Source organism: Varanus komodoensis, unplaced genomic scaffold (assembly GCF_004798865.1).
Source record: "Varanus komodoensis strain SLA01 unplaced genomic scaffold, ASM479886v1 scaffold51, whole genome shotgun sequence".
NCBI classification, from domain to species: Eukaryota; Metazoa; Chordata; class Lepidosauria; order Squamata; family Varanidae; genus Varanus; species Varanus komodoensis.
The window spans coordinates 5,257,877-5,280,562 of record NW_025336100.1 but is presented as its reverse complement, the minus strand read 5'-3'; the positions used below and the strand labels follow the sequence as shown (position 1 = coordinate 5,280,562).

Here is a 22,686-nt window from a genome sequence, read left to right as displayed (position 1 = left end):
CAACCAGTGTGTTCCTTTTATTCCTTGCTCCATTTATATTAATCCAGATGCTCCTGATGGGGCTACTAACTTTTCTTTAACATACAGTGTATTTATGCCTCCCTTTCTGTTCCTACTGTTCTTGTTGAAGTCCACTCATAGCAGTCATCCCACCAAGTTTCAGTTATACCTGTTAGGTTGCATTCACCATCCTATATTAAGAGTTCAACTTCATACTGTTCGTTTCTCATATTCCAGACATAATTACTCTAGCTTTCTCCCTACATTTTTCTGGAAGACTATGTTTGAGCATTGTTAGAGCGGCTCTCTCTGTTGTGGTACATAAACCTTTGTCTGTTGTTATGTCCAGGTGTACTTCTCCCTCCCCTGTAGGATTCAGTTTAAAGCATTTGCTGCTCTAGTCTTCTCTCCTTTTCTTCTAACAAGGCTACTAGCTTGCACTTGTTGCACATGTAGGCCATGTTCATCTCAGGCAAGAAAAAATATGCACAGACATTGCAGGTCACCAGCAATGGGGAAACTTCTTGGTCCATTCTTTCTGCTACCTTTTGGTTTCCAGCTTGCTGGCTCTGTTGAGACAACTAGAGCTTTCTTCTGTCTTCCCTGAAGGTTATCAACACAGTAAATTGGAGTGAAGAGGGGGAGAGAAAAAAAGAAGAAAAAGGGAGAGGGGGAGAGAAAAAAAAAGAAAAATGTTAGGGACCTCCTCCTTGACTTTTCCCCACAAACTCCTGTTTGCTGTCCCTGTTCACTCTCTCTGTTTGCTCACCCTCTGGAAGCTTGTACCTCGTAGTCCCTAGACCAGCTGAGGCAGCTTCCTCTGAACTGCTCAACTAGGATTCAGGTACCAGAGTGAATTTCCCCACCCAAACAGCTGCTACTAGTAACCAGGCTACTCTCCTTCATAGTTGCCACTCTCAGGAGCTCTCAGTCTCTTGGAAGAGACTGTTTGCTGGGCTAATCTAGACCAGCACCCTTTTCCTCTGCCTTTGCCCCCTCTTCCACCATAACTCCATCACCAAACTAGAAGTAGAAAGGAACTTTGCAAACCTGTAAAATCAGATTTTAAATTGTGTAGAAACTGTGTAGAGAGACTCCACAGATACAGGAATCTCTCCATGGGACACCATCACCCTCCATGTGTAGCACGTGACATAATCATGACAGGGTAGAACTAGCACCCTCTCCTTCCTCAAATGTCGATCTTTTGTATATTAAAATGCCTGATTAGGACTAGATTCTCACATGCATCTAATACAATGTGAAGGCAAGTTTCATGTAATAGGTAAATACATCACCTTCTTCTGAAGATCTTTAAAATGCAAAATGCAAGAAATGCCAAGCAATGGGTCTGGCATCCTTTTCTCATTCACTGCCAGACAAATACTTCCAGAAAGCCGGCAGGTAGGCAACACTCCTCCCATTTAGACTTATGACACCCAAGGGCTTTTGTTTGGGTTAATGAGAGAATTAAGAAAAGCAAAACATATCTGAAAAAATGACAATTTTTGTCCATGTTAGAAGGTGTGAAACAGTTTGCCAATAACTTTTATAATACAAATCACTTTACAAAATCCAGCATCGCTATCACCTGATTGTAAGCAATTTGTTAGCAAACAGGCAGCTAGATCATATATCTCAGTAAGAATACATGACGTGAAATCTGTCTACATCTTTTGTCCCCACTACAGACCCAGATGGTTTGGATGCAGGCATCTCAGACCCTGAGCAGTACCACGCATACTCTGAGCTCACACAGCTGCAGCATCCTCACAGTAAGGATCATTGGGATGATATGTGCAGCACTACAACACCCTGCTCCCAGACAAGTGAAGAGGAGGCCAAGATACCCAGCCCTACCAAGGGTGAATCTTATACAGCCACTGAGAAGAGCACCTACACACCAGCAGTGGTAAACCTGATTAGTGATGGCACTGAGGCTGACAAAATGGTGACTGAGGATAGCCTGTCCTACATAGGTATGGGTAACTGGGTGCTTTCGTGGATGATCTATTTGTCCCAAGTGACTTCATCAACAGATAGGGCTGCCTCAGTGGTCCCATCCTCTTGTGGTCCATTAATTGTTGGAATGGATTTGGAAGCTTTTTAGAGCATTACACAGATGGCCACCGCTGACGCCACGGTAGACATAGATTTCAAAGAGTATCTAGCAACAATGTCTTTCCATTTTCACTTTAGGGTCAGCACAGGGGCTCCAATTCAGGCTATAAGTTGAAAAACCAGAAAGGCATAAAAGTGTAACTGTCATGGTTTAAGCCAATAAGTAAAGATCACATAACAGGCACCACAAGTGATAAATATTAATTCCAGTGAATGAAAAAACAAGAACAGATCTCTTCCCCATTCCCACCAAAAATATGATGCTTTGTTTTTGTTTTGTTTTGTTTTTTTGATGATTGGCTTTAGTTGTTTAGAAATAAATACCATTTGATCCATTTAAAAATCCAGATCTTAAAAGCCCTTCTATCCCCCTCCATAAGGTCTCAACTGGGGTGCTGTCTCAACTGGGGTACCCTAACATAACTGGTAAAGGTAAAGGTTTCCCCTTGACATTAAGTCCAGTCATGCCTGACTCTAGGGGGCGGTGCTCATCTCTGTTTCCTAGCCGAGGGAGCCAGCATTTGTCCGTAGACAGTCTCCATGGTCATGTGGCCAGCATGACTAAACACCGAAGTGCACAGAACGCTGTTACCTTCCCACCGAAGTGGCACCTATTTATCTGCTTGCATTTGGATGCAAGGTTGGCAGGAGCTGGGATGGAGCAACGGGAACTTACCCCATTATACAGATTCGAACTGGCGACCTTTCGATCTACCAGCCCAGCAGTTTAAACCACTGCGCCACCTGCAGTCCCCACATAACTGGTAGACATACTCAAAATAATATCTTCTTTAGTCCTCCATGTTAATTCAGACCTCCTACTGCTTTCATCCTCTGAGAGATGCAAATACAATTTTAGAATCAAAACCTTTCAGCTTAAGTGCTAAAACATTATGTTAAATATGCACTATACATATTTAACAAAATGCACACTTTTTAAACTTCAAGTAAACCTGTAGAGCCCCAGTCCATTAGAGCTTGGGAGAGTTAATCCCAGTCTTGAGGCAGGGGAATTGGTAGGGGAAAGTGGCTGTGTGAAAAGGATTAAAGCACTTCTACTTGCACATCCTGCTCTTAATCTGGATTGAGGCATTTTCTTGAAGTTAAAATGGAAAGTAACATCATCTGACACCTCATTTATGGAATCCTTTCCTCTAGGACACACATGCACTACCCATGTAATTATCTTTTTGGTAGTAGGTAAAGAGCTTTTTTATTTTTCCAGGCTTTACAAAAGTATTTTAAGTCTGAGCTGATTTTTTATTACCTGTTTCATGTTGTTGTTGTGTGCACTGTTGTCTTTTCTATTGCCAGTTAGATTATTTATATATGTGATGTGAGTTGCCTTGGAAATTACTGGAAAAATGTATAAATGGAGCCTTATCGCTAATGGGGCAGGATAAAAATCTAATAAATAAATAAATGGGATTCAAATGTATTCATAAGTATGACTGTATATATATGGATATATATACTCCACATGATTAGGAACTCTGGACAATTCTTGATTATTTAGAGAAAATCCAGTTTGTAGCGGTTCAGGGTGTGGATTGGAGGATTTCAGACAAATGCACTGGGGTCCAGGCACAGTGACCAAGGTAACACAAGTTCAAGATTTACTAACCAGCTCGAGTCATATTCCAAACAAGCCAAGATCCAAACTAGAAATAAGCTGCAGAGCAGAGCAACGTGTAGTCCAGTAGGCAAAAATGTGGTCAGAGCAAACCAAGGGTCAGGAGCTGGGAAAACAGCATGGCAAAAGGTACCTTGAAGTAGGAGCAGAACCAGGGGCAGGAAAAATTCCAAAGACAGACTTCAGATGTTGCAGACTGGTGTTGCTGCAGCAGCTTCTCAGGCTCTTCCCCCAAGGCTCCCAGGTGGTGCTCATTGGGGACTGATCCCGCATCCACCAGGGTCAACATTCTGGTGGTTGGCCAGCAGATGGAGCCCTAGAGCTGCCCACATCCTGACACAGTTGTACCCCTTTTCAGGCATCCTGCTGAATAAAAAAATCACAGGAAGCATCAGTGGGACGTAGCAATTTGCAAATAGGGCGTGGAAGTCTAAATCCTTTTTCTCCTCCATCTACTTATTTTACTGGTCCTTTTTTTCTAACTCATTCCAGGGAGTAAATGAGATGTTCTGACTGGTATTCTGAAAATGGCTATAATTTGGCCACCATTTATTGACCACTTCTGAAATTATACCCCTCAAAAGGTAGATTTCCTGTGCCGAATTTAATAGGACAACACCATAGTTTTATTATGAATAGTATTTCCAGGCATTATAATAGTAGCCCACTAAAAATCTACCTACATATGGATGTACTGTAATATCCATTTTAAACAGAGATTACAAACTTTTCCTCTTTCATCCTCCAGCAACACCACCGAATATTTCTAACTTATTCACATTTTGGGATGACAAGAGGCCCAGCCCTCTTACAGAGTCTCTCCAACAGATATCCTTGGTACGTAACACATTGGACATGCCGTCAAACTTGGACGAGAGACCACGGCAGATTGAATCCAAATTAGAGTGCCTACAGGCACAGCTTAGCAGGTAAGTTAAATTGTGGCTTGGAAAGATATGGGTTCCAATAGCTCTTGAATTCTGCACCCCTTGTTCTAGGAAGTGAAATATATTTGCAAGACGTATTATGTTCCCCCCACATCTAAATAAGATTACCTGTACCTAAAGGTGTAGACAAAATCTGCATTTGATATAAATGAGCTTAGATTTCTATGAATCTGACTTATAGATTCTGCTCCAGGCCAGCATTTTCCAAATGACATGGATTCCAAGGACCTGTGGACAAGTTTTTTTTTATTTTGGTGTAAGATTTGCACAAATATGCATTAGCAGAAAAAGGCAACAGTATAGTAAAAAATCCACTTCAGTCAATGTGGAGATGGCAGAACAAAATATACCAGACAATCCACACAGACACACACACACACAAAAACCCAGATGGGACCAATTTAACAAAATCTGTGCCTTCCTTTGTTGCTGTTGTTGTTGTTAGTCGCGAAGTCATGTCCGACCCATTGCAACCCCATGGACAACATTCCGCCAGGCCTTCCTGTCCTCCACCATCCCCTGGAGTCCACCTAAGCTCACACCAACTGCTTCAGTGACTCCATCTAGCCACCTCATCCTCTCCCATCCCCCTCTTCTTTTGCCATCTATTGTTCCCAGCATTAGGCTCTTCCCCAGGGAGTCCTTCCTTCTTCAGAGAGTCCTTCCTTCCTTCCTGGCCAAAGTATTTGAGTTTCATCTTCAGTATATGGCCTTCTAAAGAGCAGTCAGGGTTGCTCTCCTCTAGGACTGACCGGTTTGATTGCCTTGCAGTCCAAGGGACTTGCAGGAGTCTCTGCCAGCACCACAATTCAAAGGCCTCAGTCCTTCGGTGCTCAGCCTTCCTTATGGTCCAACTTTCACAGCCATACATTGCAACTGGGAAAACCATAGCCTTGACTATACGCACTTTTGTTGGCAGGGTGATGACTCTGCTTTTTAGTATGCTGTCTAGATTTGCCATAGCTTTCCTCCCCAGGAGCAAGCATCTTTTAATTTCTTGGCTGCAGTCCCCATCTGCGGTGATCTTGGAGCCCAGGAAAATAAAATCTGTCACTACCTCCATTTCTTCCTCATCTATTTGCCAGGAAGTGAGAGGACCGGATGGCATTATCTTAGTTTTCTTAATGTTGAGTTTCAAGCCAACTTTTGCACTCTCCTCCTTCACCCGCATCATGAGGCTCTTTAGTTTCTCTTCACTTTCTGCCATTAGAGTGGTATCATCTGCATATCTGAGGTTGTTGATATTTCTCCCAGCAATCTTAATTCCAACTGGTGATTCATCTAGCCCTGCCTTTCTCATGATGTGCTCTGCATATAAGTTAAATTGGCAGGGTGACAGTATACAGCCTTGCCGAACTCCCTTCTCAATTTTGAACCAATCAGTGGTTCCGTGCCTAGTTCTCACTGTTGCTTCTTGACCCTCATATAGGTTTCTCAAGAGACAAATAAGATGGTCTGGTACTCCCATCTCTTTAAGAACTTGCCACAATTTGTTGTGATCCACACAAACAAAGGCTTTAGCATAGTCAATGAAGCAGAAGTAGATGTTTTTCTGGAACTCCCTAGCATTCTCCATGATCCAGTGTATGTTGGCAATTTGATCTCTAGTTCCTCTCCCTCTTCGAAATCCTGCCTGTACTTCTGGTAGTTCTCGGTCCACATACTGCTGGAGCCTAGCTTGTAGGATTTTGAGCATCACTTTGCTAGCTTGTGAAATGAGTGCAATGGTGCAGTAGTTTGAACATTCTTTGGCATTGCCCTTCTTTGGGATCGGAATGTAAACTGACCTTTTCCAATCCTGTGGCCACTGTTGAGTGTTCCAAATTTGCTGGCATATTGAGTGCAGCACTTTTACTGCATCGTCTTTTAAGATTTTGAATAGCTCAGCTGGAATACAGTCACCTCCATTAGCTTTGTTGTTGCTCAGACTTCCTAAGGCCCATTTGACTTCACATCCTAGGATGTCTGGCTCCAGGACAGTGACCACCCCATCATGCTTATCAGGGACGTTAAGCTCTTTCTTGTATAGTTCTTCTGTGTAATCTTGCCACCTCTTCTAAATCTCTTCTGCTTCTATTAGGTCCCTGCCATTTTGGTCCTTTATCATGCCCATCTTTGCATGAAACGTTCCCTTCATATCTCCAATTTTCTTGAAGAGATCTCTGATCTTCCCTATTCTATTGTTTTCTTCTATTTCTTTGCACTGTTCATTTAAGAAGGCATTCTTATCTCTTCTAGCTGTTCTCTGGAATTCTGCATTCAATTGGGTGTATCTCTCTCTTTCTCCCTTGCCTTTTGCTTCCCTTCTTTCCTCAGCTATTTGTAAAGCTTCCTCAGATAGCCATTTTGCTTTATTGCATTTCTTTTTCTTTGGGATGGTTTTAGTTGCTACCTCTTGTACAATGTTGCGAACCTCTGTCCATAGTTCTTCAGGCACTCTGTCTATCAGCTCTAATTCCCTAAATCTATTTGTCACCTCTACTGTATATTCATCAGGGATATGATTTAGGTCATACCTGAGTGGCCTAGTGCTTTTCCCTACTTTCTTCAATTTAAGCCTAAATTTTGCAACAAGAAGCTCATGATCTGAGCCAGTCAGCTCCTGGTCTAGTTTTTACTGACTGTATTGAGCTTCTCCATCTTTGGCCTTCCTACCTGTACTTAAATAATTGATGCCTGATCTCTCTCCAATACTTAGATGTTGCTGGTAGGACTAGGGGAAATAACATTGTCTTTAGGAATGCTGTGAGGACCCCTTCACTTGCTCCACATGTGGGTGTGGGTGCTAGTAGTTTACTAAAATAGAGAGAAATCATTACACTGAACTTGTTAACTTGGTTAAGTTGATATCCTGCCTAACACAGACAGTGCTGCACTTGTAAAATGCTGCTTTTCTAATCCTTCCTTCCCACCACAATGCCCTGCACTCCCCTAGCAGCCAATATTGTGGCTAGTTACAATTTGCCCTTCTAATTTTCCCTGTTCTGCAGTTGATGTTTTTTTCCTTAAAAGTATGAATCACTATACTGTCATTCATTCTTACATAGACTCACATTCAAGAGACTGAACTGAACACGTATGTATCAGACTGTAAACTAGTCTTTTTCATGTAACATTAACATAATCCTATGCCAATATAGTCATAATCACTGGTCTTTTTCTCAATAACTAGGGCAGAAAGAGGTTCACCCTATTTAAAGAACTTAAAGTTGACATTGTATGTCCTTTTTTAAGCTGAGCCTTGTCTTGTAGGATTGCTCCCCAGGGAGGTTCACCTGGCACCGTAGCTTTATTCTTTTCAGCATAGGGAGAAAGCCTTTTTATTTTCCCATCATTTAAATGTTTAATTGGTTTTATTCTGTGTTTTATTATTGAGGTTGGATGCAGTGCCTTGGTGTGTGTGGGGGGAGGGGGTCTTTTTTCTTGTAAGCTGTCCCAAGGCACTTGTAGTGGACGGCCTATAAAATTTTTTAATAAATAATAAAAATAAATTTATTCTTGATATTTATTAAGAATAAAGAAAGATTTATTATAAGATATTATTTATTATAAGATATAAAGAAAGATTTATTCTTGATAAATTTGCATCAGCTTCTAGTAATTATTGCATTGTCTTCAAGGTGCTTATAGACTGATTATCTGCTTCAGAATTTTCCCAAGGATTGATGTCAAACTAACTGGTTTGTAATTTTCAGGATTCTGCATTTTGCCCTTTTTGATGACACGACTATATTAGCCCTCCTCCAGTCATCTGTCTCTTTACCCTCCATGGTTTCTCAAAGATACTAGGCAGTGGTTTTGAGAGTTCTTCTGCCAGTTCCTTTATTATTCTAGGATGCAGTTCATCAGGCCCCAGTTATTTGAACTCATTCAAAGATATTTGGTGATCCTTTGACATTTGTTTAGGAATCTCAAGTCTTTATCTTTATCCTTCAGTTTGTACTTCATTTTCGTCAGGGGGCACTCTAAACCTGCACAGACCCCTCTATATCTTGTGGGAATGGACACAATCTTCTCCAACGGCCCATGCTACCTGCACTGTGGTGGTCTTCACCTCAGAAATCACTACTAGAGACATGCAAGGAATCTGGTGGGGACAGGATAAGCCTGGTTTTGGCTTCCCTGACTATAGTCCTGAGAACCACAGCCATGAATCTGAGAGTCTGCTTTAGGAAAGCCCTCCACCCAAACAGACACACATTCCATCCACTCACCCCAGTTATACACACAGAATGTCTCTCTCTGGGCTGAAGAGAGGAGGGTTTTCTGAAAGGAGACAAGCAGGGGTAGACAAGCTGTGTCAAACAGAGGGGACTGGCTGTGTCCGCCCTTGCACATGGTGCATTCCTCAAATGTTCATGGACTTCCTCTGTGCTCAGCTTGCTTCCACAGTGAGGAAGAAGCATTAGAAATCCAAAAGGCAGACACAAATCAGGTTCTGGGGAAGTTCAGCACATCACTAATCAGTAGTTCCTCTGAGGAGAAAGAAATATGCAGTTGTGGCTGAACAACATGCAATTTTAAGGCTAGTCTTGCATATATAAACTTCAGCCCAGGTCAAACATACTAGAATATTTTAGGCTAAAGCATTATTCTCTCTCTTGTAGACTGGAATCCAGGATGACTTCAGACATTAGTCTCATCCTGCAGCTACTGCAACGACAGCTATCTCAAGTGCCACCAGCATATAGTCCCATCTCTCCCTCTTCCCAACATGTGGGTTTGTACAGCATGAGCCTGAGGAGCACAGAACCTGTTCCACCACTGCAGGAAGAGGAGCTGACTCCCACAAAGGAGGTAAGAAGCAGGCATGAGGAATTGCTCATTTGCAGTGGAGCAGGTAGGAGTTTTTCTGCTGAAGATTTGAACCCCAGGCATCCAATAGATTTCCAGTGCAGTCCTATGCACTGTATTCAGTGCGGCTCACACATGAAAGCTGCACTGTAAATCATATATAAATGGGGTGGGGTGAGAAGGAGATCCTGTAATTATGGCAATATATCTAAAATCCCCAACAACCAGGAAAACAAACCTGGGACATTTATAGATAGGAACAGAAACAATTGATTCTGAAAGACTCCTACTCTTGCCTCTTTCTTGCTCTAGACCGCTATTGCATTTGAACAGATTTTCATTAACGTTCTATTTGTGGTAAGCTGAGTATGTCTGTTTTTAATGCTTTAATCATAAATAAGGGGGGAAATGGTTACAAATTCACAAATTTCATTTTGGGTTGTAGATAAGGAAAGCTAACAACACAGTAAAATTAACTTGATTTTACTTGCCTCCTTGTTCTGACTGCTTGTAGCCATCATGCTGTGGGCTTGTTTTTTCAGCCATAAGTAGGTATAACTCTTTGCTGTAAGTCTGGATTCTCACATTTGTACAAAGAACTGAGATACCATCTACTCAAATGTATTTGAGGTAAGAAAGTATGACTTTATTTCCTTTTTCTTGCCAGATTCCAAGCTACACAGAAGTTGAAAAATACCAGCTGAAATCCAGGGACTCCTTGTCAAGTGGTGTGCACCTGACTGTGGCTTCAGATGAAACCATGACAATGAGTTCTGAGCAAGAACATTACCCACAGATCCTGCCAAACCAAGAGCCCTATGAAAGGACACCAGGCAACCAGAGACTCTTCCGAGAAACTCGCTTCCCTTCTCTCCCTGAGCATCTTGAGACACCTTCTGAGCATTTGGACATTCAGAGACATCTCTCTGACCCGTTGCTTCCTGCAACTTAGGAATCCAATTGCATTCAAAACCAAGAAAAAAGGAAACTGACAAGAGGAAGCTGGTTTTAATTGTTGCACTTGGAGGTCAATATTTATGGTTCACAGTATTACTTGTAGCTATCTCCTGTCCTCTGTGAACAAAGGGCAGGTCAAAAGTGGTTGGCTTCCAAGATTATTGGTCTGAAAATGGTTCTCCATAGAGTAGACTTCAGGTGCACATCCCACACACGCCCAGGTTCTAAGAAGAATGACATAGCTACTGACTGATCACTTCTTTCTCACCCCAATTTTGCATCTGTTTACTGCAAGCTCTGTGGATGTTGAGGCCTATATCTACCATGTTATATGGTACCAAGCATGGTGGAACACTGGAGCACTTCCATAATATAAAATAATAAAGGGAGATTGTGTCTGGATGCAAGGAAACTGCTAAAAACTTGACAGCTGCTTTGAGGGAGTAAAGGAAGGAAGGAAGGGTAAAGTAATACCACCACATTTTACCTGGTATTATACTCATGTACATGACCTACCCTAAGACATAGCAATGGTCACCTGGGGCAGAAGCAAGAAAAAAATGTTTTTCTTGCATAGACAATCTCTGTGAAAAAAATGTGCAGAGTGAAAAGGAGCAATGTGCAGTACAGTCCTATGAAGGGCTACCAAAGGGATTTCAGAGCCTGCTGTTCATATTCATGTCTGTTTCTAGGAGATGCGATCCTTGACCACATGATAGCTCCTCTCAGCCCCCACCTCGAGCTCTATAATTTCCCCAAACTGCACATCCCTGTCTGTAGCCCTGAACAGTTGTATATTTGCTTGTTAATAAACATGTTCCACTGAATTCAGTGGTGCTTACTACCAAATATGCAAGCATAAGGCTACAGCCTCAAGGTATGAAGAACAAGTCAGGGTCTAGAATCCTTGTTCTCCTGAACGTCCTGACAAACACACCTCTGAGCCTAGGCTAATAGGGAAATATTCTCCCATGCTTTGCTTACTAATTTTTAAAGTGGCAGTGACACTCTCAGGGAAGAGCCTAGGGAAAAAAAGAAATTCCAAAAATATGTTTCCCACATGTTTGCAACATTATAGTTTTGCCTGGCTTTGCATTACATTCCAGGAAAAACCAGCCTTGTAGTTAGCCACTTGCTTAGGATAACAATTCCTTCTTGGACCTGGTATCTTGCCAAAAGTTGCTCAAGCCATAATCCAAAATGCAGGCAGGCTGGGATTTTTTTAACTCAATCTTCACCCCCCCGCCCCCCATTATCATCCGTCAATTAAATGCTGCAATGGTCCTAAGCCACTAATCCAAACTAACATATTACACTCCCAGTGAGAGTAGCAGGGAGGAAGGGGAGTAACTGTGAGCATTTTCTTTCTTTTTTCTTTTTGTTAGCGTATACTTTGCTAATAAAGATTATTTTGACACCTACTGTAGTCTAATTGTTCTCTCTTTCCCGGCTCTGAGCATGCGGTGTACCTACTGGAAAAGGTGACTTTTCCGGAGAGCAGGGGAAGAAAGGCGAGGCAATACTGCTAAATTTGATTATTTCCCACAATATTTGGCATGCAATTCTAGCAATGTGAAGTATCTAAAACCACCTTCTTAGCTGCTCTCCCAACAGCTGCTGGATATGACCCAACAGGATAGCAATTGTCTAATCTGGGGGGGGGGAGTGAGTGTGCAAAGATGTTGTTGTTAGTCACGAAGTTGTGTCCAACCCATCGCAACCCCATGAGCAACATTCCTCCAAGCCTTCCTGTCCTCCACCATCCCCCAGAGTCCACTTAAGCTCACACCAACTGCTTCAGTGACTCCATCTAGCCACCTCATTCTCTGCCGTCCCCCTTCTTCTTTCGGTATCAATTGTTCCCAGCATTAGGCTCTTCTCCAGGGAGTCCTTCCTTCTCATTAGGTGGCCAAAGTACTTGAGTTTCATCTTCAGTATCTGGCCTTCTAAAGAGCAGTCAGGGTTGCTCTCCTCGAGGGCTGACTGGTTTGATCGCCTTGCAGTCCAAGGGACTCGCAGGAGTCTCCTCCAGCACCACAATTTAAAGGCCTCAGTTCTTCGGTACTCAGCCTTCCTTATGGTCCAACTTTCACAGCCATACATTGCACCTGGGAAAACCATAGCCTTGACTATACACACTTTTGTTGGCAGGGTGATGTCTCTGCTTTTTAGTATGCTGTCTAGATTTGCCAAGATAGCTGCCCTGAAATTTCTGGTGTCAATTGTCCCATCTTAAAGCTGCTTTCTCCATGTACATTAAAAAAAAACTTGACAGTTCATTTGTCTGTAGCCCAGATTTCTCACTACATTCGGTGCCATGATTCTCAATAGATGATCAATGAACAGCTGTCCATGAGAGATAATGGGAAAAAACCCAGGACTTTTATGTGGTAGTAATTTGACAGCATTGCACAACTTGTTCACTCCCTGTAAAAGGGCAGCAGCAAAGATAAGAGCTTTTCTGTTTAAATCTCGGGGGGGGGGGTGAGAAAGTGTGATTTTGTGGGTTGACTTTTTAGAAATGTTCTGCAAATGCTCCCTGCATTAGAAATGAAAAAATGTTTGTGTGTGTGTAACATTTCTATGCTATCCAATAATCAAATCTTTGGGCAGTTCTCAAAATTAAATTCTAGAATAAACCCTAAAATATTAAACATTTAATATTCAAAATAGACCCTAAAATCTATAACAGCAGAGTAAAGCTCAGAATTGTTTAAAAAGGGAAAAGGAAGCCTGTGCGCAGCAAGGGTGGCAATCAAACAGAATACCTTTGGGCTCTTCTAGGCACCAGGAGACAAGCAAGTGGCTCTGTTGAATCCAGCTGTGCATGAGACCATTTGAGAAATAGGCAGATATTCTAACAAGTAGATTCTTGGGTGGTGGGGAAGGGCTGGAGGTGGGGGGGCTGGAAGGATACCAGGGACCTTTGTTCTCTCTCCCACTCCTTCTCCTCCCTATTATCTATTTTGTCTTCCTCTCCCATTTCTGTCTCTCCAACTTCCTTTGCACACTCCTTCCCCTACCCAGAGACCAGCTGGTGAGTCCTATTGCCATCAACAGGATTCAGTTATGAGTGAGAACAATGAGAACGATCTTTCTTATTTCTGATTTTCAACCCAGACCAATGTTGGAGCATCCCCCATGGTCCTACTCAAGTAACCAAAACTGCTGCTGCCTGCCAGTTTAGCCCTCTCCTTGATCACTCTAAAAATATTGCTTATGTTTCCTTTATCCATGTGGGTAGCTGCACAAGAATAGGCCCTGCAATGGAGGAGAGATGTCACTGGACCAGAACCAGGCATGCCCCACAATCAATTGCATTGAATGATGAATAGCATTGAAATGTCGGTAAGGGTGGCATTGGCATTAAAATTATTTATGTATCATTAGATTTATTAGATTTTTATCCCACTTTTTCCAATGAACTCAAAGCAGCTTACTGCATTCTCTTCCTCCTGTTCACAATCTTATCCCCACAACAACAACCCTGTGAGGTAGGTTGGGCTGAGAGTCTGTGACTTACCCAAAGTCATCCAGTTGGCTTCATGGCTGAGTGGGGACTAGAACCTAGATCACCGGAGTCCCAGTACTGTGCTCTTATCCACTACACCCCACTGGCTTAAATGTTTCCATACTCCTCACCTTCACTTAGGTCCAACTCTAAAACACATGCCATGTCATTAAACATTATTACCTGGAATGAGACTTGTGTACACCCAGCAAATGCCAACAGGTACTTACCCAACTTAAGAGGCTAAAAGCTGACATAGCTTTCTTAGGAGACCTACCTGCCAGCATTAGGCACTAGTTCAGTAAGGAGAAAGTAGAAAAGTTTATGCTAGTGATGACTTCAAGAAATCAAAGGGGGTAGCTGTGCTTATTCACAAATGAATCCCAGTCTCCATGCTATACATGGTAGCAAACAAGGAAAGATCAGTACATTGAAGCTCCCCTTTATGGATCACTGCCTTGTTGTGGCTTATGAGCTACGCCGTGCAGGACCACCCAAGACAGACAGGCCATCATGGAGAGCTCTGACAAAACGTGACCCACTGGAGAAGGAAATGGCAACCCACTCCATGAAAACCCCATGGACTGTATGCAAAGGCTAAAAGATATTATGCCAGAAGGTGAGCCCCTCAGGTCAGAAGGTGCCCAGTGTGCTACTGGGGAAGAGCAGAGGGCTAGTTCCAGAAAGAATGATGTGACAGGGTGAAAGTCGAAAGGATGCTCAGTTGTGGATGTATCTGGTAGTGAAAGTAAAGAACAATACTGCACAGGAAACTGGAATGTAAGATCTATGAATCAAGGTAAGTTGGATGTGGTAGGACTTCTGGTTGATGTCATGGCGAGACGGCTGTGAAGAACAGGGGCTCCTGTAATTACGCCAGTAATTTGTTCTACAGTGAGATGTGAGAGGCTTATCCAAGCCCTGTCGGGGCAGGGAATAGAAGCCCAAGCATATTTCTGGGCAATGTGGGGCAGCGGCTCCACATGTACTGGAAGAAACTCAGGATTTTCTCATCGAACAACATAGGGGAGAGATCCGCTCCCTGCAAGCCATAGACGAGCGGATATAGCATAGAATAACAGCTTGAAGTTCATTGGACCTGTTGGGTGAGCATTTCTACCTTTTCCAATATTACCCATGAAAGAATGGAAGCAGATTCTAATTGGGACAAAGAAGAAAATGAAAAGCCCCTTGACAGAGGGAGGAATCCCGCCCCCCGCAGAGTTTAAGCGGTGACTAATCTAGGGGAGAGGAATTGAGATTTGGAAAATATGCGGCTGGAAAGAAAGATTTCTTTTTTTTAATCTCCCCAAGGGCAAAGAATCAGAACAAAAAACTACTGTAGATTAAGAGATAGAAAAACAAATTTTACTTATCTTGATGAGCAGACATTTTCTTCTTTCAGTCCTCTTTGTGACGTCAAATAAAGACAAAACTCTTTGCTGCCACCCTGTGGCTATTGGATTTACAACAAGTCTCCCTCTTTTCTCTTGGAGATTTTTTTTCTTCTTTCTCTTTTTTTGTTGCTACCTTGCAATTACTAGCAAAAAACTACTATCACTATGAAAAAAACACACTCTTCCTCCTCATCAGCACCTACATCAGCTGCTCAGAATCCAACTCACCCGTCTAAAGCCACAGATGCCGAAAAATACCAAAAAGATCTACAAATGACTCTTTTGGCGATACAAACATCTTTAACAGCTATGCAAGCATCCCAAGAGGCTATGCAAAATTCTATATCAAAATTAAGCTTAGCACAGAGTAATATATTAGCAGAACAGAGGAACATGTCAGCTGAGCCGAAGAACTTTGCAAATGAACAAAGAGAACATCTTGACAAATCGGACAGCTCTGTTAAGGATGTATCAAACCAACTGGCAGATGTTCGACTCAAAACTGAACAGAATACACAAAAAATACAACAAGCCCATGAAAAAATTGAAACAGTAAACAAAGAAACACAATTAATAAAACAAACAAGCAAGTCATTATGGGATTCACTTGCTATATTAGAGATGGAGAAGGCATCTAATTATCTGAGATTCCAGAACATACCCGAAGGAAAGAATGAGGACCTAAGGGAATTAATAATTACTATGCTGGCAGAGGCGTTGGACCTGGAAAATGAAGAGGTGGGCATAAACATTGACCTTGTTTATAGAGTGAATTCAAGTTATGCTAGGAAACACAAACTTCCGAGGGAAGTCCATGTTAAATTTGCAAAAAGGTCGATAAGAGACAATGTTTTGAGGGCTGCACATGATAAACTTTCAAAGGCTGATGATCATCATGAGGTGACTGTTTTGAAACAAATACCATGGAGGATTAGAGAAGGATGAAAGAAATATTTATTCCTTACTATGAAGCTGACTAAGAAAGAGATAATGTTTAGGTGGCTAATGCCAGAAAGAATATTTTTCACCTGGAACTCTATAAGATACAAGCTGGACTCAATCTTCAAGGCACAAGAGTTTTATGAAAAATTTAGAAGTACATTTGAAGAGGAAGAATTGGGTGCTCCAAAAGAAGGAGGGAAAGGTGCTGAACCAGTGGAACTAACATCATATCACTCTGAAGAAGGAGAAATAGTGAATACAGACTTACAACAAGAGGGACAGACACTGGAACTAAGGGAAAAGAAAAACGGTAGAAGTGTAAAGGCAAAGCATAAGTAGATAAATATAAATTCTTTAAATATGGCTTTCAAAAGGGAAGGAAGAATTGGACTGCTCTCTTTAAATGTAAATTAACTAAACGGACCCTCTAAGAGGAGAAGGATTTTCTCTCAACTTCAAAAATGAAAATTAGATATAATTTGCCTACAAGAAACACATATTAAGAAACAACATAGTAAGCTTTTGGAATGTTTAAAGCTTGAAAAGCTATTTATATCTTCCGCTTCTCAAAAGGAAAGAGGTTTAGCATTATACATCAAGGAAAAATTAGACCCTAAACATATATTAGCTGATGAGGATGGTAAGATTCTGATGGTTGAAATCACAATGAAACTGAAAAAGGTGCTTTTAGTGGCAATTTATGCCCCAAATGACCATCAGGAAATGTTTTACCAAAAACTACATGCTTTACTCTTCCAATTGGACTACCAGACCTTGTGTATAATGGGAGACTTTAATGCAATTGTGGACAAGAAAATGGATCATAAGAGTGAGATTAAGGACAGAAAAGGCAAGAAGATACTTCTAAAGTCTTGTTCTAATATGATTGAAGAATTCAGATTGATAGATGTCTGGAGACATAAAAACCCAACCTCTGCTAAATATACTTTCTATTCAAATAGACATAGGTCGTGGTCTAGAATTGATATGGTTTGGATAACCCCAGACTTAGTATCAGACCTGCTAGAAGCTGAAATAGAGGCAAATGTCTGGGCAGATCATAACCCTGTAACTATGTCATTGAAAGGGACAGTAAAAACACCCAGATGGAGGTTAAACAAAGCCTTATTAAAGGATAAAAAAATCACAGAAGAGATAAATAAGGAAATGCAAATATTCTTTCAAATAAATAAAACTGAAGAAACCTCTTTGCAAAATGTCTGGGATACAGTCAAAGCCTATGTCAGGGGGCTGATAATAACATACTCAGCAAAAATAAATAAAAGGAGAAAGCAAGAACGAGCTAAAATAGTAGAGGAATTGATGAAATGTGAACAAGAATTACAGGAAGATCCATCCAAAAAAGACTTTAAAGTACAAATGAATATTCTAAAACATAAACTGAACCTCCTGGATACAAATGAACTCACTAAGCAAATGAAATTGACCAAACAGAACTTCTTTGAAAATGCTAATAAACCAGGGAGATGGTTAGCCTATAAAGTAAAGAAGGAAAGAGAGAAGAGACTAATAAGTAAATTGAAGGATGGAGAAGGATGACTGCAAGTATACATATCAAGAAAATAGCGGAAGATTCCTTTGCAAAGCTATACCAGAATGATGAGATTTCAACTGAGAAAATAACCGAATATATCCGAAAGGGAGACCTGCCAAAGTTACTGGAGAAATACTAAAAAGTATTGAATCAAGAAGTAACAATCACAGAAGTAATAGAGGCAATTAAGAGACAAAAGAATGACAAAACTCCTGGCCTGGATAGGCTATCAGCAGTTTTATAAATCCATTGAAGGAATTTTCGCTACGCTTCTTAAGGGTATATGTAATGCAGCATTGTTAAATGCTAAAATACCAAATACTTGGACAGAAGCAAATATTACTTTAATACCAAAAGAAGACACGGACTTGACACAGATTCAAAACTATAGACCTATATCACTATTAAATGTGGATTACAAAATTTTTGCCTCCATAATGGCAGAAAGATTGAAGAAGTATTTAACAGACTTTATTCACTCAGATCAAAATGGTTTCTTACCTAAAAGACAAATGAGGAATAACATGAGAACTATCCTGGACATCTTAGAGTATTATGAAATACATACGGAAAAACCAATGACACTATTATTCATGGATGCACAGAAGGCTTTTGACAATGTTAATTGGCAATTTATGAAGGAACAACTAGTTCAAATGGAGTTTGGTGAAAAGTTCATTAATGTGATATTAAACATCTATCAAAAGCAGATTATAATCAATGGAGAATTTACAAATATTATAGATATACAAAAGGGTACAAGACAAGGATGCCCGCTATCACCACTGTTGTTTATATTAATCTTAGAAGTGTTAAACAGAAATATCAGGGACAATATGGACATTAAAGGTACTAGAATTAGAGATGAAAGCTATAAATTGCAAGCATTCGCAGATGACCTAGTTTTCATAATTGAGGAACCCTCAGTAACAATGCCTAAACTCCTACAAAGGATTGAAGAGTATGGCGAGGTTACTGGGATGAAAATAAACAGAGACAAGATGAAACTGTTAGTAAAAAGATCTCACACAGGAGCAGAGAAAAACTCTGGTGGAACAAGTAGACTTTCAGATTGTTAAAAAGGTTAAATATTTGGGAATTTATCGTACAGCTAAGTGTACCACTCTGAAAGAAGACAATTATGATAAACTATTTAAGGAAATTAAGAGTGATTTGGAAAAATAGGCTAATTTGCAATTATCCTTGCTGGGAAGAATAGCGCTAGCTAAAATGAATATATTACCAAAGCTTTTGTTTCTATTCCAAATGATTCCCATAAAAATTGATAGAAAAATTTTTGATAATTTAAGTTTTCAAATCTCAAGATTTATATGGAGAAAGAAGAAACCAAGGATTTCTAAAGAATGGCTAAAAGAATGGATAACCTTAAGAAATAAGAGAATTTTGTATCTCGAAGGGCATGATTTGCAAATGGGTTGGCATGCTTATATGTGGTATGAAAAGGCTAAGGTACATGGCTCTTTTTTAAGTCATTATATTAGGAAATCATTAATGTTGGTGTGGGAAAAATTAAAGACAAAATTGCATAAGAAATTACCAAGATGGCTTTCACCTATGGAAGCTCTTGTATATCCAAATGCATTGAACTTTGAAGCAATCGTAAGATATGACATTTTGGATAATGATGGAGGATTGAAATTGAATCAAGAAATACAAGAACAAGGATCTAATATTTCTTGGTGGCATAAGGTGCAGATACAATCAAGATATGCTAAAGACTATAGAATGTGGGGCTTTTATAAAGATTTAACAGCATTTGACCAGGTGATGCTTAAATCAGATGAGAAAATGATTAAAAGACTATATAATTTCTTACTAGATAGGAGAATGGAAGATGAACAGGTTAAGGAAACTATGATAACATGGGCACAAAACTTTGGATACAATATTGAATTAGAAAAATGGCAAAAGCTGTGGGAGAGAAATATTAAGGTAACATTAGCAACTTCATATAAAGAAAACTTGTATAAAATGTTTTATAGATGGTATTTGTCACCAAATAGACTAGCCAAGATGTTTCCAAATATGTCAAATGGATGTTGGAAATGTAAACATAAATTGGGTACCTTCTATCATATGTGGTGGACTTGCAATAAAGCAAAAAAGTATTGGATTAAAATACATAAATGGCTTGAGGAGATGTTACAAAAATCCTTAGCTTTCAAACCTGAAGTTTTCTTATTAGGCATTACACCTGTTGATATTAGTAAACAAGAAATGTACTTGATTTTACATGTAATTACTGCAGCGAGGATTGCATTTGCCCAACACTGGAAAAGTGAAGAACCACCCACCGATGAACTGATCCTAAAAAAGATCTTGGACTGTGCAGAAATGGACAGATTGACTTTGTCATTGAAGGAGAAAGAAGATACTGATTTCTATCAAACTTGGGACTCTTTATTATTGGCTAGAGAAATGGGACTTCGTATAGATTCAGATATGTTTTTAAGTTATCATAAATAGAAAAAATGTGGGGGCTGACCCAGCAGGTCCAATGTTTCTGATGATTGATGTTGTTTTTAGTTTTTCTTGGCATTAGGGTTGTTTTGAATAAAACTTATTATAAAAAAAAGGTAAGTTGGACTTGGTCAAACATGAGATGACAAGACTGAACAGAGACATCTTAGGAATCAGTGAACTAAGAAGGGCCAGAATGGGTGAATGTAATTCAGATGACCATCAGGTATAGTACTGCAGGCAAGAATCCCTCAGAAGAAATGGAATAGCCCTCACAGTCAACAAAAGAGTGGGAAAAGCAGTACTGGGGTACAATCCCAAAAATGATAGAATACTCTCAGTTCAACATCACAAGTAATCCAAGTCGATACCTCAACCACTGATGCTGAAGAGGCTGAAGTTAACCGGTTCTATGAAGATCCAAGACACCTTTTAAAACTAACACCAAAAAAAGATGCCCTTTTCATCATAGGGGATTGGAATGCCCAAGTAGGAAATCAAAAGATAACTGGAATAACAAGCAAGTTTGGCCTTGGAGAACAACATGAAGCAGGGCAAAGGCTAATAATATTTTGTCAAGAGAATATGATGGTCATAGCAAACACTCTTTTCCAACAACCCAAGAGACGACTCTACACATGGACACCATCAGATGGTCAACACAGAAATCAGATTGACTATGGGTTCTGCAGCCAAAGATGGCGAAGCTCTATATAGTCTGTAAAAACAAGACCAGGAGCTGATTGTGGCTCCGATCATGAGCTTCGTATTGCAAAATACAGGCTTAAATTACCTGAAGAACTACGGATGGAGGTCTATAATATTGTACAGGTGGCAGCAACTAAAACCATCCCAAAGAAAAAGAAATGCAAGAAAGCAACACGGCTGTCTGATGAGGCTTTACAAATAGCTGAGGAAGGAAGGGAAGCAAAAGACAAGGGGGAAAGGGAAAGATATACCCAACTGAATGCAGAATCCAGAGATCGCTAGAAGAGATAAGAATGCCTTCTTAAATGAACAGTGTAAAGAAATAGAGGAAAACAATAGAATAGGGAGGACCAGAGATCTCTTCAAGAAAATTGGCGATATCACAGGAATGTTTAATGTGAAGATGGGCAAGATAAAAGACTAATATGGTAGAGACCTAAGAGAAGCAGAAGAGATTAAGAAAAGGTGGCAAGAATACACAGAGGAACTATACAAGAAAGATCTTAACATCCCTGATAACCAAGATGGTTCAGTTGCAACCCTTGAACCAGACATCCTGGAGTGTGAAGTCAAATGGGCCTTAGGAAGCATTGCTAACAACAAAGCTAGCGGAGGTGATGGGATTCCAGCAGAGCTATTTAAAATCTCAAAAGATGATGCTGTTAAAGTGCTGCACTCAATATGCCAGCAAATTTGGAAATCTCAGCAGAGGCCACAGGATTGGAAAAGGTCAGTTTACATTTCAATCCCAAAGAAAAGCCAAAGAATGTTCAAACTACCAGCACAATTGCATTTATTTAACATACTAGTAAGGTTATATGCAAAATTCTACAAGCTAGGCTTCAGCAATATGTGAACCAAGAACTACCAGAAGTACGAGCTGGTTTTGAAGAGGCAGAAGAACAAATTGCCAGCATACCTGGATCATGGAAAAAGCTAGGGAGTTCCAGAAAAACATCTACTTCTGCTTCATTGACTATGCTAAAGCCTTTGATTGTGTGGATCACAACAAATTGTAGCAAGTTGTTAAAGAGATGGGAGTACCAGACCATTGTACTTGTCTCCTAAGCAACAGTTAGAACTGGACATGGAACAAATGATTGGTTCAAAATTGGGGAAGGAGTATGGCAAGGCTGCATACTGTCATCCTTAACATAAATGAGTTATTACTTAACCTATATGCAGAGTACCACTGCGCCCAGCCCATTTCCAACCGTCTCAACTCTTGTCCTCCCACTGGAGCAAGATGGATTCTGGCATGAGAGAGTGAGGCTGACTATGCGCACCTCTCCCTCACTTTAATCCAGGGGTCTCAAACTCAACTTACCTGGGGGCCGCTGGAAGTAGAGTCTGGGTGAGGCTGGGCCGCATCAAGTATTCCACCACCGCGGTGGTGGTGGGCCGCTCATCCCGTGCCCCGCCAGTCCCGGCAATTGGCCCGCGGGCCGCGAGTTTGAGACCCCTGCTTTAATCCAATCCACGCGCAAGTCTTGACATCCTCAGTTCTAGTAAACCTTAAAGTCCTGTGGCAATGGGCGAGTGACGAAGCAGCAGGTGTGGATACACTGGGAGCTGTAGCTGCGGACCTGCACACAGGTGGCTCAGGTCTAATGGTCATCTTCTTGCTGACCGAAGCAACA

The 22,686-nt window shown here is 40.8% G+C and overlaps 1 protein-coding gene across 3 annotated transcripts in view; it reads left to right on the top strand.

Annotated features, from left to right (window-relative positions):
- Positions 1-11,873, top strand: part of KCNH6 (potassium voltage-gated channel subfamily H member 6) — a 108,004-nt gene extending 96,131 nt beyond the window's left edge. For all 3 annotated transcript variants that reach the window (XM_044447306.1, XM_044447307.1, XM_044447305.1), the window contains 4 exons: positions 1,692-1,979; positions 4,503-4,683; positions 9,309-9,498; positions 10,163-11,873. In XM_044447306.1, coding sequence (XP_044303241.1) covers positions 1,692-1,979; positions 4,503-4,683; positions 9,309-9,498; positions 10,163-10,447 — 944 coding nt within the window. In that variant the 3' untranslated portion in view covers positions 10,448-11,873. The remainder of the gene's footprint in view (positions 1-1,691; positions 1,980-4,502; positions 4,684-9,308; positions 9,499-10,162) is intronic.
- The last annotated feature ends 10,813 nt before the right edge of the window (positions 11,874-22,686 follow it).